At 29.0% G+C, this 24,193-nt stretch overlaps 1 protein-coding gene across 1 annotated transcript in view; it reads left to right on the top strand.

Moving 5' to 3' along the window:
• The window catches only part of LOC126833752 (lutropin-choriogonadotropic hormone receptor-like), an 82,899-nt gene that overhangs the window by 35,304 nt on the left and 23,402 nt on the right, over positions 1-24,193 (top strand). Inside the window, exons 2-5 of the mRNA XM_050565263.1 lie at positions 11,057-11,290; positions 11,358-11,432; positions 13,874-13,948; positions 18,719-18,796. Coding sequence (XP_050421220.1) covers positions 11,073-11,290; positions 11,358-11,432; positions 13,874-13,948; positions 18,719-18,796 — 446 coding nt within the window. The 5' untranslated portion in view covers positions 11,057-11,072. The remainder of the gene's footprint in view (positions 1-11,056; positions 11,291-11,357; positions 11,433-13,873; positions 13,949-18,718; positions 18,797-24,193) is intronic.

Genomic DNA, 24,193 nt, shown 5'->3' with positions numbered 1-24,193 from the left:
ATTTTTTTGATTTTTGATTACTACTCATAAAAACGGTCTAAGAACACAAAATGTTGAACGCTAAAATAATCTAAAGACAACTGTTTTAAGAATTTAAAAAGATGATATAGGGACTTTTGCTGATGCTTTTAAAAAACATACCTATAATTTTTTATGATAAGACTGTGTAAAAATGCATTTATTCGTTGGTTAAATAAGTATTATAAAGCCAGGGAGTAAAAACTGGAATGATTACAATAGTATAGATGTTGCTATGTATAATGTGATTAAAATAAATTAGATCATGTAATATAGTTATTTTTTATTAGAGCGGAATGAACACATAGATATTTTATGTCAATAATGTATATAAATTTTAAGCACACAAAAGTAGCCCCAGGTGTATAAAACTAAAAATCGATTGCTTTTAGATCTGAACAATTTTTATTCAGTGCATCAAATATACTATTATTATTATTTAAACAAATATTTTTCATTATATATATATTATTATTTTAACAACAATAAACTTTTTTTTAATTAATCCATGTATTATGTTATTTTTAGATAGGTAAATAAATGTTTTTCTACTAAATAATTTACAATAATACTTCCAAAAAAAAATTATCTGGAAAGTGAAATCAGATACATGATTTAAAAAAATAAAGTTATATGTTTGTCAATTTCAAAGAATTTACTTAGCTTGAATTGTTGATTTCCACATAGCTTACCTACAATGTCTGAATTTTCCAAAGTTAAAATATTAAAACCACAAATTAAGTCAAAACACAAATTTTAAAAACCCCAAAGGGTTAGTGATAGTACTCGATAGTGATCATACATATTTATATAGGTAAATCATCCTACTAAATGAAATAATTAAAATATATTCAAATAATGCCAATTTAACGTGAAATAATGTATCATTAAAAAAAAAATATATAAAAAAACTAAAATAATTTTTATTCTATGTAGTGATCAGAATTGTACAGCTTTAACAAAAAAATTTGAAATAATTCATGTCTTAATTATTTGTACATCAGTATCGTATGTGTGTGCACGTTAAGAAACTAAAGCGTTAAGAGAAGTCGGTTAAAACACTGTATAATGAAAAAAAAAACTGTCAATTTAAATTAGGGTTGGGTATAGAGATTAGATAGGCACTAATTATTAAAAAATACTTCATAAATAACAAAAAATGAACTTCTACGGTGTAAGTTTTCTGTTGGCCGCAGGCAAATTAATCGGTGACGGCATAGGATAACAGTCTGTAACCAATGGTAACAATAATAACTACTTATTGTATTAATTAAAGACAGAGTAGATAGAAGTAGCAATCAATCTTCTAAACGGACACGCGTCGGTTATGATTTCACTATAGTATTGGCCTAAAACAAATAATTTACATATATATAAAATAAGTCAGTAAGTTATTTAATTGAAAATAAATAGTAGATATATATGTCAACATATTTTTCAACAAAAAATATGAAATGTATCGTTATCACCACACACAGCGGTTTGAAAAAGATAAGAATTTTGTACATCTAATTAATTTGATAATTTGGTTTAAGCAAAATGTAATATACTACTATACTATATATTATTATATGTATTCTAAATCTAAAAAACGTACCGACATCCAACGACGCATATTGTCGTATTACCTATTATTTGACCTATTATATTACCTATTAATATAGGTAATGTTTGCACACCGGGAAACACGTCGATTTCTCTTGAACGAAAACCGTGAGCGAATTACGGACAAATATGTAATTAATAATAACTATTATACGTTTAATATATAATTATACGTATGTAATATAACAAACTACAAAGACAAAAATTCACCAAAAAAAAACAAAACACGCCGTTCGCCGTTTTTAATTTTTATTATAATAATATATGATAACGTTTGACACACCGGGAAACACTATTGAATAAAAAACCACGTATGACAATGAACAACAGTGTAATTAATAATAATAATAATAATAATTTTACGTTTAATTTAATTTAAGGAAAGTACAAACTCGGCAAAAAAAACAACACACGCCGTCACCGTTATTATTTGATACGATAACGTTGTGACATGATAAAAACGCGCGCCAACGCCACGCGCTGCCCAAGCCGCCTCAGATGCTTGTCTATGAGCGAGATGTATTATAGGAATCCCATGGAAGAGACGATTAGGCGACTGGCGGGACGTCGGCTATTTGAATTGACATTTTATATATTAGATTATTAAATTTGATTGAAAAATCGTATAATTTTGAATTATGATAATGAATTTACATGCACGTCGTTTGGATTGCAAACGTTTTTTCTCCTTTTTTAGCTATCATACCAGATATGCTGATTAATATTGATTTGGGAAATTTATTGATAGACTTCTCTAGCAGTTTAAGCTTCAAACGACTTAAAAATATGCTAATTAAAGTGCGATTTTAAAATTAATAATTAAGTAAATTCCATGTATATTACTAAGAATTAAAAAGAAATTCTGTGAAATAATTATAAGAAAATACCGTAACTCTGTATTATACTGTTTGCTTCTACCAAATATATTTCTCAAGATATGAAAAACTTTTGTAATATCATTAATGAAAGGTGTCTGGTAGTTCGTTATAATTGTTTATGAACTAACTAATAACATCAAGTACCAATTAAATACATATTTTTCAGTCTTGTTTTATAACAAAGCATAAACTGATGAGAAAGTATATGAAATGAGTTTTAATTAAATTCAGTTATTATAGTATGTTTTGTAATAAATAATATGTTTTTTGTCATAGTAATACAATATCATATTAATAGTTATATAGAAATTATTGAGGTATAGCACTTTATTTAACATCCTGTGTCATTTAGAAAATCTCATAGATGTTTTGAAAGCATCTTAAGAGTATTGGATAGGTACCGATATTCCTGTCTTCTATCTCGTGCGTTACATGAATAGATTTCAATATTTTTAGAAAGTTTGGAGAGTGTTAAAATTAAAAAATTAAAAAACCGATCTCCACTAAACTTTATGACAAATTCCAATCTATTTTCAGGTGCCTTATCGTACCAGTTGGTAGATGGGTACGATGGAAAACAAATACGTCTGAATTCCTATGTTGTGCGTGAGATAATCGGAGTCAGAAATAATCGGTATCCAATTACCTTAAACACACATTGTCAATCAATGACAAAAATGATCGGTATAGTTTTTTATGAATTCTCCAAATAACAAAATTATTATTCTTTGTTTAATTTAAATCTATTGCTGGTGTCAATCAAGATGCTACCCGGATCGGTGAAGTTATATTTATAAAAACAATTTCAAAACAATATTTTCGTTATGGGTAATACATTTTTTTCTTTTCCGGCACTAACACTCTAGTTACTGTCTTATTTTTATTCTAACAAGTTAGTATGTCTCCCCCACGAAAATAAATCACCGATATGAGTTTTTTAAAGGGTGTTAGAGCTAGAGGTTTGGTCTAACCAACTTATCTTGATGGTGTATTACACTTACAATGAATCGAGAGACAAAAGATGTATAGTGCAAAATAATATGCGATATGTCGCGTTGCCAAAAAAGAACGCGAGATATCGCATGATATTTGTATAATTCAAAACGCTTTTTGAAGTAAGATTTATTGTCAACCACACCGCTAGCGTGCACATTATTTTTGTGATTTATCTTAATCTCATTACTGTTATTATTATATTGTGTTTAACGATAAAATTATTACGGAATGCTTTTTAGCATTTGTCCGATAAAAAATAATTTGCATGTTTTGTTTAATTTTAGTCGGTCATGCATGACTAAGTTTCGTGTCATAAATAATATTATTTAAGCTATACATATTTTAATCCGATTAAAAGGTTAGAATAAATTTAATATTTGGGACAGTACTATACTTATATGTTACTATACTGTTATATTGTAAACATATAAACCGTTTGTAACCATCTACACTAGTTCTTCATTTTATGTTTGCCTTTGGAGCATTAACTCCTAAGCTAGTAACTATTTTCTAATTAAATTCGTTTAAATTTGAATTACTACACATATCCATATCAACAGTTAAATTTCTGCTACTTCCATTTTACTTTAATCTCTATTACTCAATGCCTAATACTCGCTATCCTGTATGATTGCTGCGGCCTCACCGACGTTTTATAAACTATTTTATTTTATTTCTAAATGACATTATTCTCTGTTACGCAACACTTCTAATGCTTTTTTCTCACCTCATCCAATCACACTTTATTCAACACCTTCTTTTGGGACTTAAACGAAAATCATTGGTAGACTATGACTCTAAGCATTCTGTTTCAGACTTATTTGTAAAACATGTTTAATGTTTACTGTTAAAAAGAATTCTTGTTAGTACAATGTCAATGTCTTGTAAAGTTTTTAAACGGGCAACAGTGAATTCTACTATTTCTTTTTGTTGTGTACAGAATTAAAGTATAACATTCAGCTAACCGTTCATAAAAAACTAACGTTGTTATCTTCTTAAGTCGGCCAAGTGTATGTAATTTTGTTAGCAAAATATTAAACTTTATATAAAGCGGTAAACGAGGCAACTGGAGTAATAGTCTTCCATGCACATAAAAAATAGTGGGTATAATCATGAACATACTATTCACCTAAGGATTTTCTTCTTTTATGATCATTTTAGTATATATTTTTCACTTATTTTTAATGTGTTTACTTGGAAATTAAAACCGAAAGTTGGCTTAATACTCCAAAAAGTGCAGACTAAGTGCAAGCTTATCCAACTAAAAAAAAAAAAACTAAAAATTGCCAATGAACATTTTGCTTCTATACCTATGTTAAGTCAGCTATAAATATATATTGTAATCGTTTCTATAGGTAGCCGTTGTTTGCTCTTAGTAAAACACTTAACTTTCAGATTTGTAATGACAGCTTTAAAAAAAGCTTCTAAAAATAGCCCAAAACTGTATTGTTGTACTCTGAACCACACAATTCAAAGTTCAAGATAGCCATCAACAAACATCTTTATAAGAAAACCGCGATATTGTCATTGTTAATAAAACTCTGCAAGAACTTTGAGCGGGACCAGTTAAGCCCACGCATATGTCCATCCACTGGAGCTGCTAAGTTCTATAATATGTATGTGCCCGGGTTGTCTATGCAAATCCTTCTAAAACATTAATGTAATTTTAAATGAGCCGACTAAACTTATACGACTACCGCATTATGTGATAACGTCTTGGAATATTTGTAGGAAAATTACTATTAAAGTATAAAACTTTTAATTGCAAGTACTACTAATTGCACGGCACTGTAAGTAGAAACCATTTAATAGCAAAATACGTGAACGAGCAACGGTAAAGATCAAAGAAATTGAACGAAAACATTTAAAGAGGTTACCATATAACTTCTTTTCTTAAGGTAACACTTTACCCCGGGTGATACACTTTTCTGAGAAATTAAGCGGTTTTAGCGTAAAAGTACATTTCTATATGATCAAAATTAAAAACTATGATTTTTTAAAAATGTCCATATTGATTGTTTTTGGCAAAATTATTAAAAATTGAACTATACTTTGGACATTTTACTATTTTTTAAAGACTTATTTTTGTCCTTAATAATGTTTATCAAAAATCTTAACGTAGGCGAGTGCATGTAATTCTCGGTTTTCAATTTTGTGCATATTTCTGTCATTTACTGTATGAATTTTAATTATTAAAATAAGACTGCGTTATATGAGTCAAACACAAATATTAAATATCATAATTGGCATTTTTTATTCATGATTTCATGGCAGGTCATATCAAAAAATTGCTTATACCTACTTTACTTATAAATAAGCTGTGTGTGTTGCTTTTAAGTCTTCATGTTGTTTGAACAAGACAGTAAAAAAATATATTAATAATTATAATGCTATTGATGTCAATGTATATTATAATATAGTGTACTTTAAGCTATTTTATATTATGCCATGTTACATTTTAATTTTTTTTTGTCCGTCGTACAGTATATGTACGTATTAAATACCTCGAAATAACCAAAAAAAAAGGGAACCAGCGAAAGTGTCACATTTTATGGTTTTTTAACTTTATGTTTATTGTATGATACCGAAGATTAATTGCTTTGTTAATTTTGAACGTTACTTATATTATTATATATTATGTTATTCCTCGAGTCAAGTGTTTTTTTTAATAGCTAGTCAACGCGACCACCCGACAGCGGTCCCTAATAATTAGCATATTTTCAACTTAAGACGCTTAAAATAACATTATACAACGTTTTTTACGAAAACTCTACAGTGTCCTGACATATTATATGCATAGGTACAGGTTATATGTACATTATAATATAGGGTGTATAATACAAATCAAGTATTGCGGAGACAGCCTATGTTTTACTGTTGTAGCGTAGGTGTTTATATTAACACAGTTACTAAATGTTGATCAAAACATTGGCGCATTAATTGTAGGGTATATTCATAGTGGACCTACATACATAGTAGGGCTCAATTTAAGATTTTGCAGCCCATACAGGCAATGCATTTTCTTACCACCCTTCCCTGTACCACCTTAATTCTTTTGAGCACAAATAATATTTAGCTAACTCTTAATTCCGACGATAATACAAAAAGCCCATACAGCACGTACTCAATGCGAGTAGGTTTAATTTAATGGAAAACGTTTAGAAACGCGTTACTTATTATTCTTCATAATGACATTTCGTTTACAACATTAGGTTAAGTGTAACAATAAAAACTGAGATTATAATAGATTAAGATTGTTAAGTTAGGATGGCAACAATAAATAATAAGCTTTTTTATATTGAAAAATTCGTATTCTAGTAAATTTTAAATGGGTTTTCTTATAATTTTTTTTTCCAATTGCAATTGTTTCCGCTTGAACTAAACCGTCGTCTGCTATTAAATAGATATAGCTACTATTATTGATGTATCGTCTGTAGTTTCCGTTTTTAAGCTTACCAATGAAATGAAAAATGAGAAGGACGAGAGTGATTTACATTGGGTTACTAATAATGCTAATATAATTTTCAAATATATCTGATACACTCGTTGCTTTTGAATGTTACTGATCGTTGGTCAATAATCTGAACGGCTTATGTCCTATCAATCTTCGACGGGGGAAAGAATAAATGCATACTAAAGAAATTCGATGTCCGAAAAACAAATGACTTAGGTATAGTTTCATTTTGGTTTTACCTGCCGTGTATTATCTATTTAAACCATATCATTTATAAAGAACACATTTATTAGTTTCGTTTTGGAGCTGAGAGGCGAAAAGGGTTACTGGTTTTACAATTTTAATATAATTAAGTTTTATACTTTATGTGTGTCCCACTTCACGGTAAATTTTGTATATAAAAAGTATATTAATTAGTAACACGGATTAAAATAAAAATAATTTACCCTGTTCTGGAAGTACAAATTTAGTATTATCATTGATTATAAATAGTACTATTTACAATCAATGGTATTATGAACTCAAAATGGTAATTTTTATTTTATGCTAGCGCCCGAATTTGTAGAAATTTAATTTGAATTATTTAACTGATACATAACGACAATTGTATAAGTTACTATATTTAAATTGACTATTATGATATTGGGTAAGTATAAATAAAATAATTATTAATTATTGCTGTATAGCAAACTTAGATACAAGACAATAATTAATAAATAAATAGATCAACATTAAGAACTAGACATGCATACATAGTAAATGTCTCGGATCGGCTATTTATAAATTTATAACACTTCGTCAGTATTTTACAAAACTACAATAATATATTTTATACCTACATTTTGTAAAAGCTTAACGTTGTTTTAACAAAATAAATCACCAAGTACACCACTATACACGAGAAAATCGTTTTGTGTCTGATGTAATAAAAAATATAATTTACTGGGTTGCTCTATAATAAACTATTGTTCATCTTATGTTAAACTATATTAAATCTAGATTTTAATTATAGACTAAAAACTCTTTTACTTAAAAAATTATAATTAGCGATTATGGATCAGGATCAACTTATAAGCTATATTTCCACACTCTCCATCATAACGATTACATACGTTTTCTGTTTTACCTTTTCCGTTAGTCGAATCCTCTGTATTCATCACCATTTCCTTACTCTTATTTTCTTATTTCTTATTGATTTTACATATTTTAACATGATTATTCATCCCTATATATATATATTCATCCCTTTTTTAACAGACCTAAACTATTTTGATCAGTAACTACTCAGTAAAAATACAAATTGGATACAAATACATACTGTTTTTTTCTAATCATTCCAATTCAACCAAATCATAGATTCTGAAACAAAAAAATAAGGGTATTGTTTTTTTAGGTGAAAAGGTTTTTAAATATTTTATAATACGTATATATAATTATAACTCATAAGTGTTGCTCAGGTTTTTTCTAGATACATTTATGACACTGTCATTAAAAATTGGATGGGCCAGAACTCCCCTATGAATAAATGCTACATGATTAGCGTAATGTTGTATATTTAAATGAGATTTGATGAGTTTTCGACACCTCACTTTAAAAAATGTTTTGCCTTCTTCGCCTACTTTTTAATGACGGTTTAGGTGTTAAGTTTTTACGTTAGTTAGACAATTCTACATTTACATGAAAAGGTGTGTCTAGCAACTAAATAATTAAATTATAATAGTATGAAAAAGCCTTGAAAATTTCTAGATTTAGCGATAACCGCTTTTCTTAAGTATTTTCCACCATCTAACAATTTATCTAAGTTTTATATACTGCTGTCTGTATTGTGGACCGTAAAAGTTTTGCACTGTTGTCCGTTGTTCGCGAAACGAAGCACGCGTTTGATTAACGACTTAGCCGAAGTAAAAGTAAAAGTAAAAGCGTGTACTTACTCACGATTAAAATCCCATGAAAATATTAGTTCACACGCTAATGTTTAAAATTAGACTTTCGGTTAATTGGGCATACAGGGATGGGGGTCATAACCTAAATTGTTGATACACTACTCCAGCACTACACGCATAATTGGACTATGTTTTTCTACAGTTGCATATTTAGGTTTACTGAGAAAATTCTAAAAAAATAAAGCCATAAAACGACTTTTATTATTTTTAGATAGCTTGATCAGTATGATGTTAAATATAAAAAAAAATAACACGGAACATAAATATTTACAATATTATTGTAATAATGTACACATAATTCACAATAAAACCTACGTTGAAAAAGAGTATGTTTGGGTATAGAGTATGGACATGGTACAAAAAACGAGGCAAAAATTCGAAAGAAAAGTATTTTCTTCTCGCAACCGTAATCTATCTACTCGTTTTCCTTCTTTTTTGTTATCATTTCATTAGTCCTTATCGTCTGACCCACTTCGGCAAACGTATTTCGTTTTTCAGAAAGAAATATAATATAAAGTATATTAAGTACTTATATACAATAAAAAAAAAATACACTGAGGGTATAGTACAGTAAAAAAACATCTTAATAAGAAAAGTTTAGAGTTTTTACGCATTAGTAACGAGAGCGAGACAGTAGACACATATTAATACTTCACAGTGGCTTCTGTACGGGCCGCTATATAAATGTTTCTTGAATAATAATGTAATAATTCGAGTGAAAAAAGTTTAAATATGTACTAAAGCTTTAACGTGTCAGCCAACAAATGTATAATAATAATATTTATTATAATTTATATGAAATAGTCATAACGCACAAAATTACTCACAATAAATTGATCTTTAATTACAAAAAATTATACTAGAACTTAGTTTTTAAATGTATCATATCAAATTTAGTACAGTATTATTATGTTTTATGATATTTTATTAGTTTGGATAATAGTTTTTGGGTCACGTTATTGTAATAAAAAATATGGTAACTATTCGAACTTGTTTTTAAACAGAACCTTTTTGCTGTACTATTTACTATTAGAGTTAAGTGCTAATATTAGCTAGAAAACTTTGGATATTTAAACAGAAACAAAAGAAACGCTATAAGTGCATAATGACGAATACAATATATGTTATTCCGGTTCAATCTGTTCGTTTTGTGTTTGTCAAGTATCGTATTTGCGGTAACTGTTCAAATACTATTATTAGTACGGCCAACGGTGGAAATAAAAATTGAACAATCTGCAGATTTCATTGTTATGATTTTAATTAATAATGTTTAAAATCGTTATTGTATGTATACGTATCGATACATTGTGTTTTTATGTAACGAAAGTTATGCATTTTTTCATAAGGAAAACAAATGGTCGACAATGCGTTGTCTTACCTCAAATAAACTTGAGGTAAAACCCTCAAGTCTTAATCGTTTAACTTATCTGGACAGTTTTTATGCACAAAAACATTACAGTTTACTGGAAGGAGATATTTTTTAACATCATTATTGAAGAATTCACTTTAAAAGTACTGACTCCCTTTTTTGTAATTATTCGTTTCAATTAACAATAAATCATGGAAAAACGTTTGTAATTATACACATAATATTTGTTCCTCGGCTTTTATTTATTTTATCTTTTAACGGTGTGAGACCCGACTTTCATTTCTCATAAACAATAGGATAAATCCTATCCGAAGATATAGTCACTGTATAATAAAAGCAGCAAACCATCGGAACCTAACCTGTTATGTGTAGCTGATACTACAATTAGGAGTCTTGAATTATAGTTGCTTTAGACAATTCAGATAATTAAGAATACTATTGTGCGAGGTAAATATTTATTGGGGAGCAAATCATTATACAAGGTGATTTATTTTTTCCCGTACAATCTTTGAGAATGATCGTTAGAATAATAACTAAAGGAACTATCGTAATAAATCATTTTTAAAAAATACTATGACATTATTATTAGTATTGAACTCATTCTAATTAAATTAGAACTGAGTATTTATATACTAGTATCTTATAACGATTAATCTGTAAATGTAGTCTAAAAATCCGATTATATATATATATCTATATTCGGACAAGAAATATCGACTAAACATAAAACTTACATCGTTCAACAAGAGAGTATAATAGCGGTGCGGTGGTGTAATAACAGTTGGTAACTTAGCTTGTTTCAGACAACGATGAGAAAACACAACACTGCGATGGTTTCCGTGGCATTCACGGTCACAATAGCCGGCTTATTTTGCGGGGCTGTGGAAAATTCGGAAATTATGTTCAACGCCGGTAAATACTGTACTTGCTCCGAAGTGCCAACAGACAACAGAGAGTTACAATGCACGTGTACCGATAGCGAATTGAGAGAAATCCCGACAAACCTTCCAACAAATTTACATCATCTGTAAGAGCATCGCGTCGAGTGCAACAATCAAAAATTAAAGAAACAAAATTGTTTTTTTTTATTTCAGGACAATCATTGACGCGTCAATAGAAACTTTAAAGAAGGACTCGTTCGCCAAATACAAACAAAACCTTAGAGACATGTGAGTTATTATTTTGCCAAGACGTAAACTAACCTATTTGAATTGTTTACAATTCCAAAATGTATCGAAACCATTACGACCAACAGACAAACCCATCAACCCTTACAGTACCACTAACGCATGCTCAAGCATATAAAAAGTTATTGTTATTAAACTTGTATAATTAAATGATGAATTATTAATTTTGTTTAAGTCCTTTTCGCCATTTTATTGCATCACCACTGATCTCTAACTTACGGTCTATGGTATAATTTTGTTTTTTAATTTAAAACGATTTTTTCTCTAATCAAATAAGGGTGGAAATGGAGTTAGGAGTGAGAATGGGGGCGGGGATAGGGATGTTAAATTTTTTTAACTATGTGTTGTATTCACAACGATCAAACTATAACAGAAAAATAAATTCAAAAATTTAACAGGTCATATTCCCTATGAATTTGTTTAGGCCAGATATTATGAAAACACAAATATTAGCCAGAAAATTGATATGTTTTAATATACTAGCCACCTTAGATACTAGCTTGTTACTGCTTGTTAATAAACGATTTCATTATCTATAATTCCACCACTACTCTTAATTTATTCGGCACTTCAACGAGACATGAAAATGCTCTTTCGTGGTTGCAGACTCGGCTGAAAAATGTTTTTTGAATGATTCTTTAAACGCTCATAAATTACTGAACGGTTATATTGACATAATGAATGGTTTCAATAACTCTTATTTGTAGTCAATCAATAACGATGCATTCAATTTATTTTAAATAAAAATATATTAACTTAATATTACAAAAAAAGGCGAACTACGCACATTTAGTATCTAATAAAATAAATGATGTAGAGATAAAATTTAGAATACAGGAAAAAAACCAGAAAAGTTAGGTTTTAAAAATAGCAATTTTAGTATCATAAAATTCGTTTTGATTATTTGTTAACATTTTTGAATAATTTTCAACTTTTTTTGGTGGGTTTTTTCTCTTGAACTATGCAAATGTACCCATTTATTGTCTTAAATGCAACTGAAGTACCTAAATGTAAATTAAAAGAATTCGAATTTGTAACGTTAATTATAAATAGCTAATACTAAAATATAGGCATATCAGTGTGATTGTACTCAAAGATGTTTTATTCAAGTTGAAATCACTGTGCCCAACATGCAATTTGGAAATCTTATAAGACACACCTTAAATTGTTTTTTTTATATTTTTAAAAGTAACATTTTTTCATATTATAATAAATAAAATTGTTTTTATTTTCCAACAACATTCCAGACTGAGTTGATTTAATTAAACGTGGGTACGTCTAAAACGAAAAACTTACTTTGACATTGAAAAGTGACATTTGTTGCCAAATGTTGCCGTCTTATAGTGTGTCACTTTTATATATGTTAAAATATCCCAAATTTTTTAATTTTAGATTCTAAAATTATCAGCGCAAACAACAGACTGTTGTTAGCGCTGAAGATGACAACATCGTTGTCGTAACACGTGTACGCAAGAAGTGTATAATTTTTATGGTTTAGGGCTCAAGTAGATTTTATATCTTTACTATATATTTAACCATAAGTTAGCTTAACAGTTTTTTCTGGATTAATATATATGTATATTATTAGTACAATTTCTCTATAAGATAACTTTAATTAATTAATTTTTGATTTCATTTATTTCCCTTATTAAAATCAGTCCAAGCCATCTTAATGCATTCCTTCATAAATACTATTCACAACATTATCTTTTCAACTACCCAAATACTTAAATTTATCTACTCTTTTATCTACTTCAAGCGTAACAGATTCTTTACTTCATACCAAACATCTTCATTCTTCATGATTAAACTATTTATACAAATATTTATGAACTTTTTATTATGATACTAAGTACGGGAATAATGTAAATGCCGAAAAAATATTTACAGAAACTATGATATTATTATAAATTATTTGTAAGTAGTTTTATAACTATGCTCGTTTTTACATGTCGGATTAATATAGCAGCAGGTATACATTTAGGTGCAATTCTATTCGATCGGCGTGTTACTTCTTAACAAATGTATTTAATAAAATAGAATAAATAACAATGTACTAAGTCTACTTAGTATATTATGTGAACTGAATGAAACATAGAGTTAGCTTAAAACAATCAATACTCCCGGCAAAATTTGGCGCGAACACAAAAGCTGTAGTTGGTATACTTTTAATATGAAAATTTGAGGGTTCATAATTTGTTCCAATTGAATGGATACGCACAAAAAAATAATATTTATAACGCTTTTGCTGTAAAAGATCCTAGTAATTTCATTTATCACCGTTCCAAAGAGATAAGAGAGAAGAGCTGCTATATGTACGTTATTATTGATGTCGCTTTTGAAGGGTATAATAAATTATAACATCCCATGTGATGACACAATATATTATTATTATTACTTTTAAACGTTATCATTGCTTTTAGAACATTGATGAAATGTAAGAATTTGAAGAACATTGAAAGTAACATTTTCGACGACATGTATCAATTGCGTACCATGTGAGTATTATAAGACAAAATAATAAATATACATATAAATAAAATACAATGAATATATCTTAAAAATTATGTAGATTTAGTTTTTAAATATTTTTCAAAGGTTGTTGTATAGGAGTTATAGCTACTATAATCATGAACTTTGTTTACCGTACTAGGTAAACTCTAATGAAATTCTACAACACTAGAACTAGGAAAATGTATTTTTAAGGTCAGTCAGATACTAAAAGTACTATATAAAAGTACTACGTATTATTTGCACATTCATTTGTATTTACATGTATGATACTATCTTGCCTAATAATGATGAACGGACAATGTACATTGAATAATTTTTTAATTTATAAATTACAAAAACATTAACTGATAGATTTTAAAATAAACTTATTTAGAGTAAAAGAACATTTTTGAAACCAGTATACGAAACTTTGGAGGTGAAGTTCCCAACTGGTTGCACACATATCGTTTATAACACGATCACCGAGTTTATTTAATGTCGTTATATTTGCTTATTAAAAGTCTATAATATTACGATTGCCGTAACAGATCCAAATTGTTAGATGAATCTATGTGTGTGAAAACACAAGTCCGGACAAAGAAAAAGTTTCGAACTGGAGACGGTAAAAGTAATAAAACATTTTTTCTCGCATTGTTCGGTCAATACGATTGACATATTATGATCAACGTTCATCGATATCTTTAGCTAGTCAAAAGCACGTACGGCGACGCCGCCGCAAGTACTAACTTCTTGTTGGATAGATTTTTACCAAACGAATTTTGGGCACGTGCAAGCCCAATCCCTCGGGGGGCGCTGTAAGCAAAGAAGTAATTTTGAAAGGTATAGTACTTTTTGTAATCTAAACGGTTGTAGTTTTTCTATCGTATATCATATTGATTGCGTAAAATGAAAGAAAAAACAAATATCTATGTATACCTACACAAAATTTCATCTCTTTCGGCTAGACGCGGCCAATACATGTTTTCCACACACAGCATTTCTCACCAATAAAAATTGACGGGTTTTAGCTTTCATAGTTTGCGCTTTTATCAGCCAATGAAGAAAACTCGGGAACTGAAAACCTTGTACTCGTTTTTATGAAGATCCGACGATAAACAACTCATATGGACTTTACGTTGACTCGTGTGAATTTGTCTGGAAACAGATACCTATTGCCGCTTGTTTGCAGACAATGAAACATGCTATTGTAAATGTATACCCACACAATACGTATAGGTTTTCATATTTTTTTTATATGTCAATCTTATAACGACATACTTTCATTTTTTTGACAGTCGAATGCCCGAGAAGTCTCCGGGCGGCCTCCGACAGTATAATAATTTGAAAAGTGTCCATACCCTTTTTGCTATTATCATTATATATTATAAAACATTATGTATATTGTTATACACGTTGTTATTTTTAAAAATGATGGAATAAATATCCTTTGGCGACCATAACATAAAATATAAGTTGTAAAGGGGCCCCGTTAGATACCACAAATACAATTAATTACAAAAATCAACTAAAGCTAGTAATTTTACGAGTATAAGATCCCACCATTTTAAAGTGTTGTAAATTATAGTTCACTACGCTACATCTTTCTCTGCATTGCCTGCTCTTTGTTCTATGTTAAGTTTGCGTATGAAGATACTAATCATTTTTAAAATGTATAAATTATCATTTTTATCTTTTTTCAGGACCTAATCTTGATTTCGAGGCGATATTTCTATTAAAACTTAATCATATCTTAGTTTGTAAATATTTATCATTTGTATAATATGGAGCATTTTGAGTCAAACCACGCGGTCATCGATTTGACCTCCTCAAATTTTTTTTTAAACTTCTTTTGGTCTAATATAAGATTTTTATTTTTTTGAAAATTTTAACACTAATTTTTGCCCTAAAAATAGAGATTTTTTTAAGTTATTTGAAAAAAAAATCGATTTCGACCAGTTTTAAATTTTTATCATAAAATCAGAGACTTAAATCAAATCTTTTCGTCTAATAGCGGGAGTGGGCCGAGATTTATTTCTATTTTTTTTTTTTAAAAATCTGAAATTTGTTTTTTTAATTTTAGTTTTCTTATTAAAAAAATAAAAATGCCACGCGGCATCTAAGGTTAAGCTGTGTCCGTTATTGCTTAATCCAGGATGGGTGACCCGGGAAAATTTCCATTATTAAAAAAAAATTAGAAATAAATCTCGGGCACTCCTGTTATTAGACGAAAAGATTTGATTTAAGTCTCTGATTTTAACAATTTCAGAAATTTAAAACTGGTCGAAATCGATTTTTTTTTTTAAATAACTTTAAAAACCTCTATTTTTGGGGCAAAAATTAGTGATAATAATTTCCAAAAAAAGTCTTTTATTAGACTAAAAGAAGGTTTAAAAAAATTTGATGAGGTCAGGCCCATAGTTCCCCGCCACTGCTTTATGTTTTCTTGTTTTTCTCTACCATAGTTACGAGTTTTCAATAAACCTGAAAAATAATAAAATAAACGTAACTTTTAATCATCATAGGTCTTAGATATTATATAATTTAGAACTATAGACAAATTATAAATATTATATTAAAGTGATCAAATTATTAGAGTTTCAAAAATCCAGATAACTTCGATTTATTAGATCCAAATTTGATAGATTATCCGGATTTGTGGATTTTTATTTTATTTTTATCCAAGTTAAATGATAGAAATATTATTTTTAACGTAGGTATGTACAGGTTTTGTAAGTGGTTTTCTTATGTAACCTGAATTTAAAAAACTTCTGGAAAGTTGCTTTTCAAAAGTGACAGCTGCAGTTTTGGCAAGTGTTTTAGCAGAATATCGTAGATTAACCCCGTCTATGATGATATATATCGTGTCTTTGCGAACACAATGATTACTATTATGATAATAGAAACTATAAATCATAACAAATTCTTAAACGCGTAACGCAACAGCCAACAGTATCTACTTATACTAGGTCTTGGTAGTTCAAATCATGTCGAACAATACGTGTAATCCCTACAAACATCTCGAATTTTAGCGCTCATAAGACTTATACGTTATTGTTCACAAATATCTTGATTATAACATCCAATTGGGTTTTATACAGCAGCCACAACTGTATATGAAAAGTATACAACTTAAAGTATCTTGTAACAGACATTAACTGTAATAGATGAGCTTACATTGTGTATTTAAGTCTTAAAGAAAAATACTTCTCGATCAAGTTTGACTTTTGTAGTGTTTTTGACACATACCATTAATGGTAAATAGTATGTATAATAACTAAGGAGAATTCATGTGACCAACAGTTCCCCTTCATTAGTTCGATACATACAAAATATATAAATAATTTCGTTGTACTCTTTATATATCTTAAACATCACCTCTCTCGTGGTCCCTTAATCTTAATATATATTAAAAAGTTTAAAGAGAAAGTGTTTTTTTTTAAGAACAGGAACAGTCTCAGATAATGCATTTCTACTAAAGAGACATTAGTACAAAGTAGCTTTCTTGGAAAAATTCAAATATCTTATTTATCATAATATGAACAAAAGCTTTGTGACTGAGGCCACTTTAACGCTAAACATATCAATTTTAATTTGTGGTGGTTCAAATATTTGAAATTTTGATTTCACTATTCAGTACAATTGTAAAATAAATAGCTGTATAGTTGATTTAAATTTAAAATTGTACGAGCACAAATGTTCATAGAAGTCTCCTGTTATAATAATATATAATAAAAGCTGTATACAGTGACGAAAAAAAGGATTAAAGCTTAGTCAAGTAACTTAAAAACTAAATATCACAAACGGAAGTTTAAGTCTGATTACTTACTATAGTTTCCTACTTCCGGCCTATTAAAATAAAAGTCGATTTTTCCACAAATGTTATATACAAACAATGCTATAGAAGTATTTTGTTGGGCTTAGTAGACAATATACATCTCGAAACCAAACCCTTCTTTTGACATTAAACAATATTATAAACAATTATCGTTATATCAACGAATTATTTAGTATTACTTATCATTAGTAATATTTAGTAAAACTTGACTTAGAATCGCTCAAATTTTATAATTGGGTTTCCATTTATTATACCTTTAAAAATAATAATGTTACAGGAAAGAGATGTGTTTTTTAATAGATATTGAGGAATTCACATACCATTTATTAGGTATCACAACATTGTGTACATTAATATATTTATCTAAACACTGAATATAAACTTCATATACTTCATGTATAAAATACCCTATTTAATAAGTGTTTATTCAATATGACGTGATATGTTTTTGGGATTTATTCAAATGAAATCGAAATCGAATAAACACAATTCGTAGGTAGTCTTTCCCATAACAGCAACATGGTTAAATTTACCAAAACAAAAAAAAAAGGAAGAGCATTAATACCAGTTTGTTAAATGACAATAAATTCCTGTTTTTCGTATTGAACATTTTATCTAGAGAGCCACATGGGGATAAACTGTTAAAGCGGTAAGTTTAATACATGTACATCGTGTTACAATTGAAAAAAATCAACTGCAGCTGTATATTTTGCACGATTATGAGTATGTGAATTATAAAGACAGTGTTTATGTAGATTATAGTAATAATAACCTCGATCTCAATTTGCTAGCCCTTTGTCTTATTCTGTGCTACTTCATTAATATACATCAGTATAGGATACAATTTTAATATAGTTCTAAAAATACAATTAAACAAATTAAAAATGTCTACAAATTGCTGTTAACATAATTATTGTTAATATATTATTATGTTTTTCAGTTATATCAGTCACGCGCCCAATCTCAAGGTTATTGCACCGTCCGTGTTCGACGTATACTTGCCCAGATTGAAAATCCTGTAAGTACAACAGTATTTTACACAAAAATAAGTCGTTGTAGACACTATATAAATGTATATATATATATATATATATATAGCTAATTCGGACCCTGGGCAAATATGTCGAGGTGTGTTTTACAGGTCTATAAAACATCGGTGTTAGGGACGCAGTAAAATATTGCTGTCTTGTTTACATTACTTTATGTCTAGTACAGCCGACAGTATTTGGCTGGTAGGGTCCCAAAATGAACAAATGAAAATTTTACGTTTAACTGATACATAAAAAATAAAATAAATAAAGTGTAATGGCTGCGCATTTTTACTTCATCGCGCCGTGACGACAGTAAGCTTTCGGAAGTTTAGAATTGTTAAGGCACTTGCTTATTGTAGGCAAAAACTGCAGTTATCGGACAATGAATTTATAATATGACCCCCGTCATTAAACCAACATTTTAGCTTTGAATACTATTAAGAATAATCATAAAAAACTTAAAACGAGGACTGCTTATTATTTACATTATTATTTAAAATTTATATTGTCTATAAAAATATATATTATTACCTATGTAAATATTATATAAATAACATGTAAGACGGCGCTCAGGCTATGCAATTTTGATACATGTGTTGCCCTTTGACAGGCAACAAAAACACGTCAACTACAAACATATCTTTACTGACTTTATGCCAGTTTCAAATTTGACTACAACATTCAAATGGGACTAAACAATTATTGTCGATAGGCTTAATTCGTTGACTTCAAAACTGCTTTAATTTTATCATGTAGAGTGATTAAGAGTGTAGAGTATTTAATGATGAAGCTTCTTTTTTATGGTTTTGCAAGTCCTAATATTAATGACGCTTTACTTTTGAATACACAATAAATATACTGTGCATTTCCAATGGAGTATACTTAGATTCAGCCGATTTTTCATTAGATACCTTCTAAGTTCACGATTTTACAGTCAGATATATACAAATATCGTGAAAAAGAGAAAAGCTGAGACACACGCGTATCTCAACAGCTTAGACGAATTTTTACCGAGACCAAATTTGAATAAGAAAAACAAGTATTAGAATAACATTATCGCATCGGGTTTTACAAGTCTAGTGTCCATAAATTAAATTGGTATAATTTGACCACACCATTTTTATGTATAGATTTCGAGAAAAACAATAGAAATGATACCAAATGTATTAATTGATCAACGATAGACCATACGAACATTGTAATTAGGTTTATTTTCTTTACAATATCCAATGATATGAAATGTATCTTTAAAGTGTACTATTCGACTGAAATAAATCTGGTTCACTAGTGCAACAATGTCGAGTCGAGTGGAAACTAATCGCGTCTCATTAACCGTCGGCGGTCTGCCAGTGACAATAAAATATAACTTTTTTTTGCCAGTGTCGTTAAGATGCTAAGGCCATACCGAAATTTTAATTCGTCAAAGTGTTATTAATCGTTAACGATCGCCACCGAACGTCCGATAGCCGTTTTTACATCTAAGTAAATTATCTATTTTTATGGTTCACCTTATAGGTAGGTCAAAGGTCGAATAATTTCAATATTTTTTATAATTAAAACGCCACACGGACAAATTTAAATAGGCATCAAGGACAATAATGGAGAGCACCGTATGGTAATGTGTCACATAGTAAAGGACATCCAAAGATTTATCAACTTAATTGGAATTACTATTCAACTACTCGGCCAAAAAAAGAGCTATTCATATTAATATTATTTATATTATCGCTTTGAACGGGTATACATATTTATATGAATAATTTCCGAAAATCATTTCATCGAGTTGCTCTAGAGGGACATTACTTTAAGACAAGTCCGAAAAAAAGTAAGAACAACCGAAAACGATGATCATTACGGTAGCGTGCCGAGTGTTTTTTTAGGACAAACCAGCAGCCCCTTCCATCTATTAGGATTGACCAATATATCATAAAAATTATTTATATATTCATAATATAATAATACTCGTAATAATAATAAGCACATAAAAAGAAATATATTGCCAAATAATAAAAGTCTAAACCAGATTTGTACTCCTACAAGGATGACCTCTGCGAGATAGTAAGAAACGCAAATCGAACGAGTTGACCGCATAGCCAAGATATCGAAACGTTCAGTTTCAGTTAAGTTCAACAACTATCACCGTTTAAGTATAATATTATACTCTTGTATTCGACTCGCACTTTTCAATCGGTATTGAAAAGACAAACAATTTAAACGTTTCTTCTATTAACAAAACGATGACCGTTCGTCATCGAGCGTGTTGTCCTATAAAGACTTTTTAGTACTTAAAACATTGTTATAGGTTAGGTTTTTTAATTTTTTATGTACATACAGACCACCACATGACGTGACGCTGATGACCGTGACGACGCCTCAACTGGTTTGATCGGATAACCGTTACGCACTGCACTTGTGTGGAGAATACATAACTATTATACACACACTTGCACTGGGTCAATGTCGTAGAATCATTATCAGTAAAAGTAGACCGGTGATGTCATGCCCACACGAAGCCGGCCAGGAGAAATCTCGTTTATTTCTCTATATTAATTGTAAACGGCTATGGCTATTGGATATTATGATGGCTTATTCGTGTATTAGAAACATTATTATTAATTGTATTTAAGCACTACCCTGCCTCATTTCCTTCATTTTCAGCTTATAAATTTCCCACTATCTTGATTTCTGGTACAATCCAATCGTTAATTCTTTGAATTGTTATTTGTATTATTATATACTTTAGATAAGTAAGTAGCGAACATTTCTCAATAATCTGTAATAGAAATCCGCCCCCCCCTCTCGGATTTTCTCTCATAAACTTTTGATTTTAAAAAGACAACCCACAGTTTTATTAGTAGAAGAATGTTCAAATAAAAACAAAGACCGGCTAATAACACAAGTTCAGTAATTATATTTTGAGTTAAAATAATGATAAAAAATGTAGCGCAAGCTAAGTGATGTGGTTAAGTAATAATAATAGTACACCTTAAAACATTATTCAGGTGAAACAATTAAAAATCTCTTTTGTGATTTATCCTTAGTATGAAAAACGTTAAAACTATCTTTCTATGACACTTATGTCATCTAGGGTGAAGGAAGGTATTTTCGTGGCATAAGCAATTTCGTGATATAGTTTGTTGATGGTATCGCATAATTCCCTATTCGAGAATTGTCTTGAAAATCACACTGATTCTTAAAACACAATTATTTTAACAATCAGTGTGATTTTCAAGACAATTTTCTAATAGGGAATTACGCGATACCATCAACAAACTATATCACGAAATTGCTTATGCCACGAAAATACCTTCCTTCACCCTATAGCACAATAATCGTTTTAGGAATTTGATAATTCCATAACGTGACAAATTTGCAATATGTTTAATTTTTTTTTTTATATTTTCCAATTTTACCAGACTAATTGGTATTGTCTTCACTTTCTGTCATACCTAATTACCACATGCAATATTTCTTATAGCTTAAAAAGTTCACAATATTTACAGATGAAAACATCCACTGGGAGAGATAAAAAAGATATTACCCTAAGACCAATACTTTTCCCCTGACAGTTTCGAATTGAAGCTGAAATTAGTTTTAAGTATAACAGAATGAGGTTAAACATAAAACTAATTTCGTACTCAATCGTACACGTTGAACAGCTGTCAACTATATAAAGTGTACTGCTATCTAAATGACTTTGTATAATATCAAATATATTTACCTAAAACTAAAATCATAGCATGAATACTTAGGGAAACGTACGACGTTTTTTTCTAGCGTGAATTACATATTATATAATTTTAAGCAATTGAAATCATTTTTATAATTAAATAAAACTTTTAAAGTATTGTTTTTTTTAACTGTATATAACTTTTATTTAACTGTTATAATAAACCCATTTAACTTTACGTCGTTTTGCGACCCTTCGCAATAAACTAACCGCGACCAAACAGGATAAATTCATTTTAGACTATAATATCCTTATAAATTATATACACAATAATAGCACCGATTAATCAAACAGCTCCCAAGTATTTATTTAATGATTTTTTTTATCATTTTTATCAACATAGTCTTCGCTACTATGACAATTGTATTTAATTAAATAGTATAAAAACTTGACTTGATTATATTGGGCTGTTCATAAAATTATACTGAAGTATAATTACAAGTATTACAATGATAATATATTTGTTAATAATTATTATCAAACTGTTTTAAAAAATATATTCGAAATGAAAAAGTCAAGATTTTGAGCTAAATTTAGAAATGAGAATAATGATAATGTTTTTTAGACTTTGTTTTGTATAAACTGAATGGGTGCTGATGATGTTTATGATATTGCGAAATTTACACAATTTTGGAATGACTCTCCGAACTTTGAGAAGTGATAATTAGTTGATGATGTATTCTTTAGTATCATTGTGTTATTTATAATAAAATACATGTTAAAAAACAACTGTTTGTAACTATTTGGTATTATTGAAACATTTATCATGACACAATAAAATTTCAGGTATTTTTTTGGTCGACCTTTTTAAAAATCTAAACATATTCCGAGCAAATGGAACTTTGGCAAATCACAAAAGGCTTTGTTAATTTGATTCCTCGAGTTAACAGAGCACAAAAATGCGTGTAAAGTTTCTCGTTAACTCGACAGATAAACTTAACAGATATCTTATAATGCACATTAATAAACATAATTAGTTAAAAATATTAAAATGGACTCCAGCGGCATTTTAAGTATATAAGTATAATTAAAACGGATCAACGAAAAGCTGAACTGATGTCACCAATTATTGCTACTCGAATTATTGGTTTTCTAAATGAATGACTTTAGCATAAATATAGACTATTATAAAAATATGAAAATGGATATTGAATTTGTTTGAACACAATACATCGAAAACCTTTTACTATGTATTGAATTTACAACTAGTATGTATTATTATTGTACATGAGCGGACAGGGAAATATAACTAAAGTTTTAAAATTAAAAATTCTGAGGGAAAAATTGTATACTTGGTTAACAACGTGCGCTTAACTATGGAAAACATTTATTAAATACTTTTGCACTTAAAAGTTTACTTATTTTGCTAATGTAATGAATCAAAGAGTTTGAAGATTTTATGCCGTGAAAATAGTCCTATTTCAATAGCTAATGGAGATAATTTGTTCTTCGATTGAACTCGTTCAAAATGTTTTCAGTAGTAGCTCATTTAAAAAGTTTTTTGTTTGAAGTTTTAAAAACAAAACTTTTCTAATTTACTGTTAGGTATAATAATATTAAGCCCAACGGCTTAATATTATTCCAAATGAAATATTTTAAATTCAAGGAGGGTTTTGTGGAAATGAAGTAGTATTATTTAAATTGCTAATATTTT

Source organism: Adelges cooleyi, unplaced genomic scaffold (assembly GCF_023614345.1).
Source record: "Adelges cooleyi isolate 19-005CV unplaced genomic scaffold, UGA_ACOO_1.1 ACOO_flye_CR_arks_rails_tigmint_CR_PRNA_2, whole genome shotgun sequence".
NCBI lineage: Eukaryota > Metazoa > Arthropoda > Insecta > Hemiptera > Adelgidae > Adelges > Adelges cooleyi.
The sequence above is the reverse complement of the archived record's forward strand: the minus strand, read 5'-3'. Positions and strand labels throughout refer to the sequence as shown.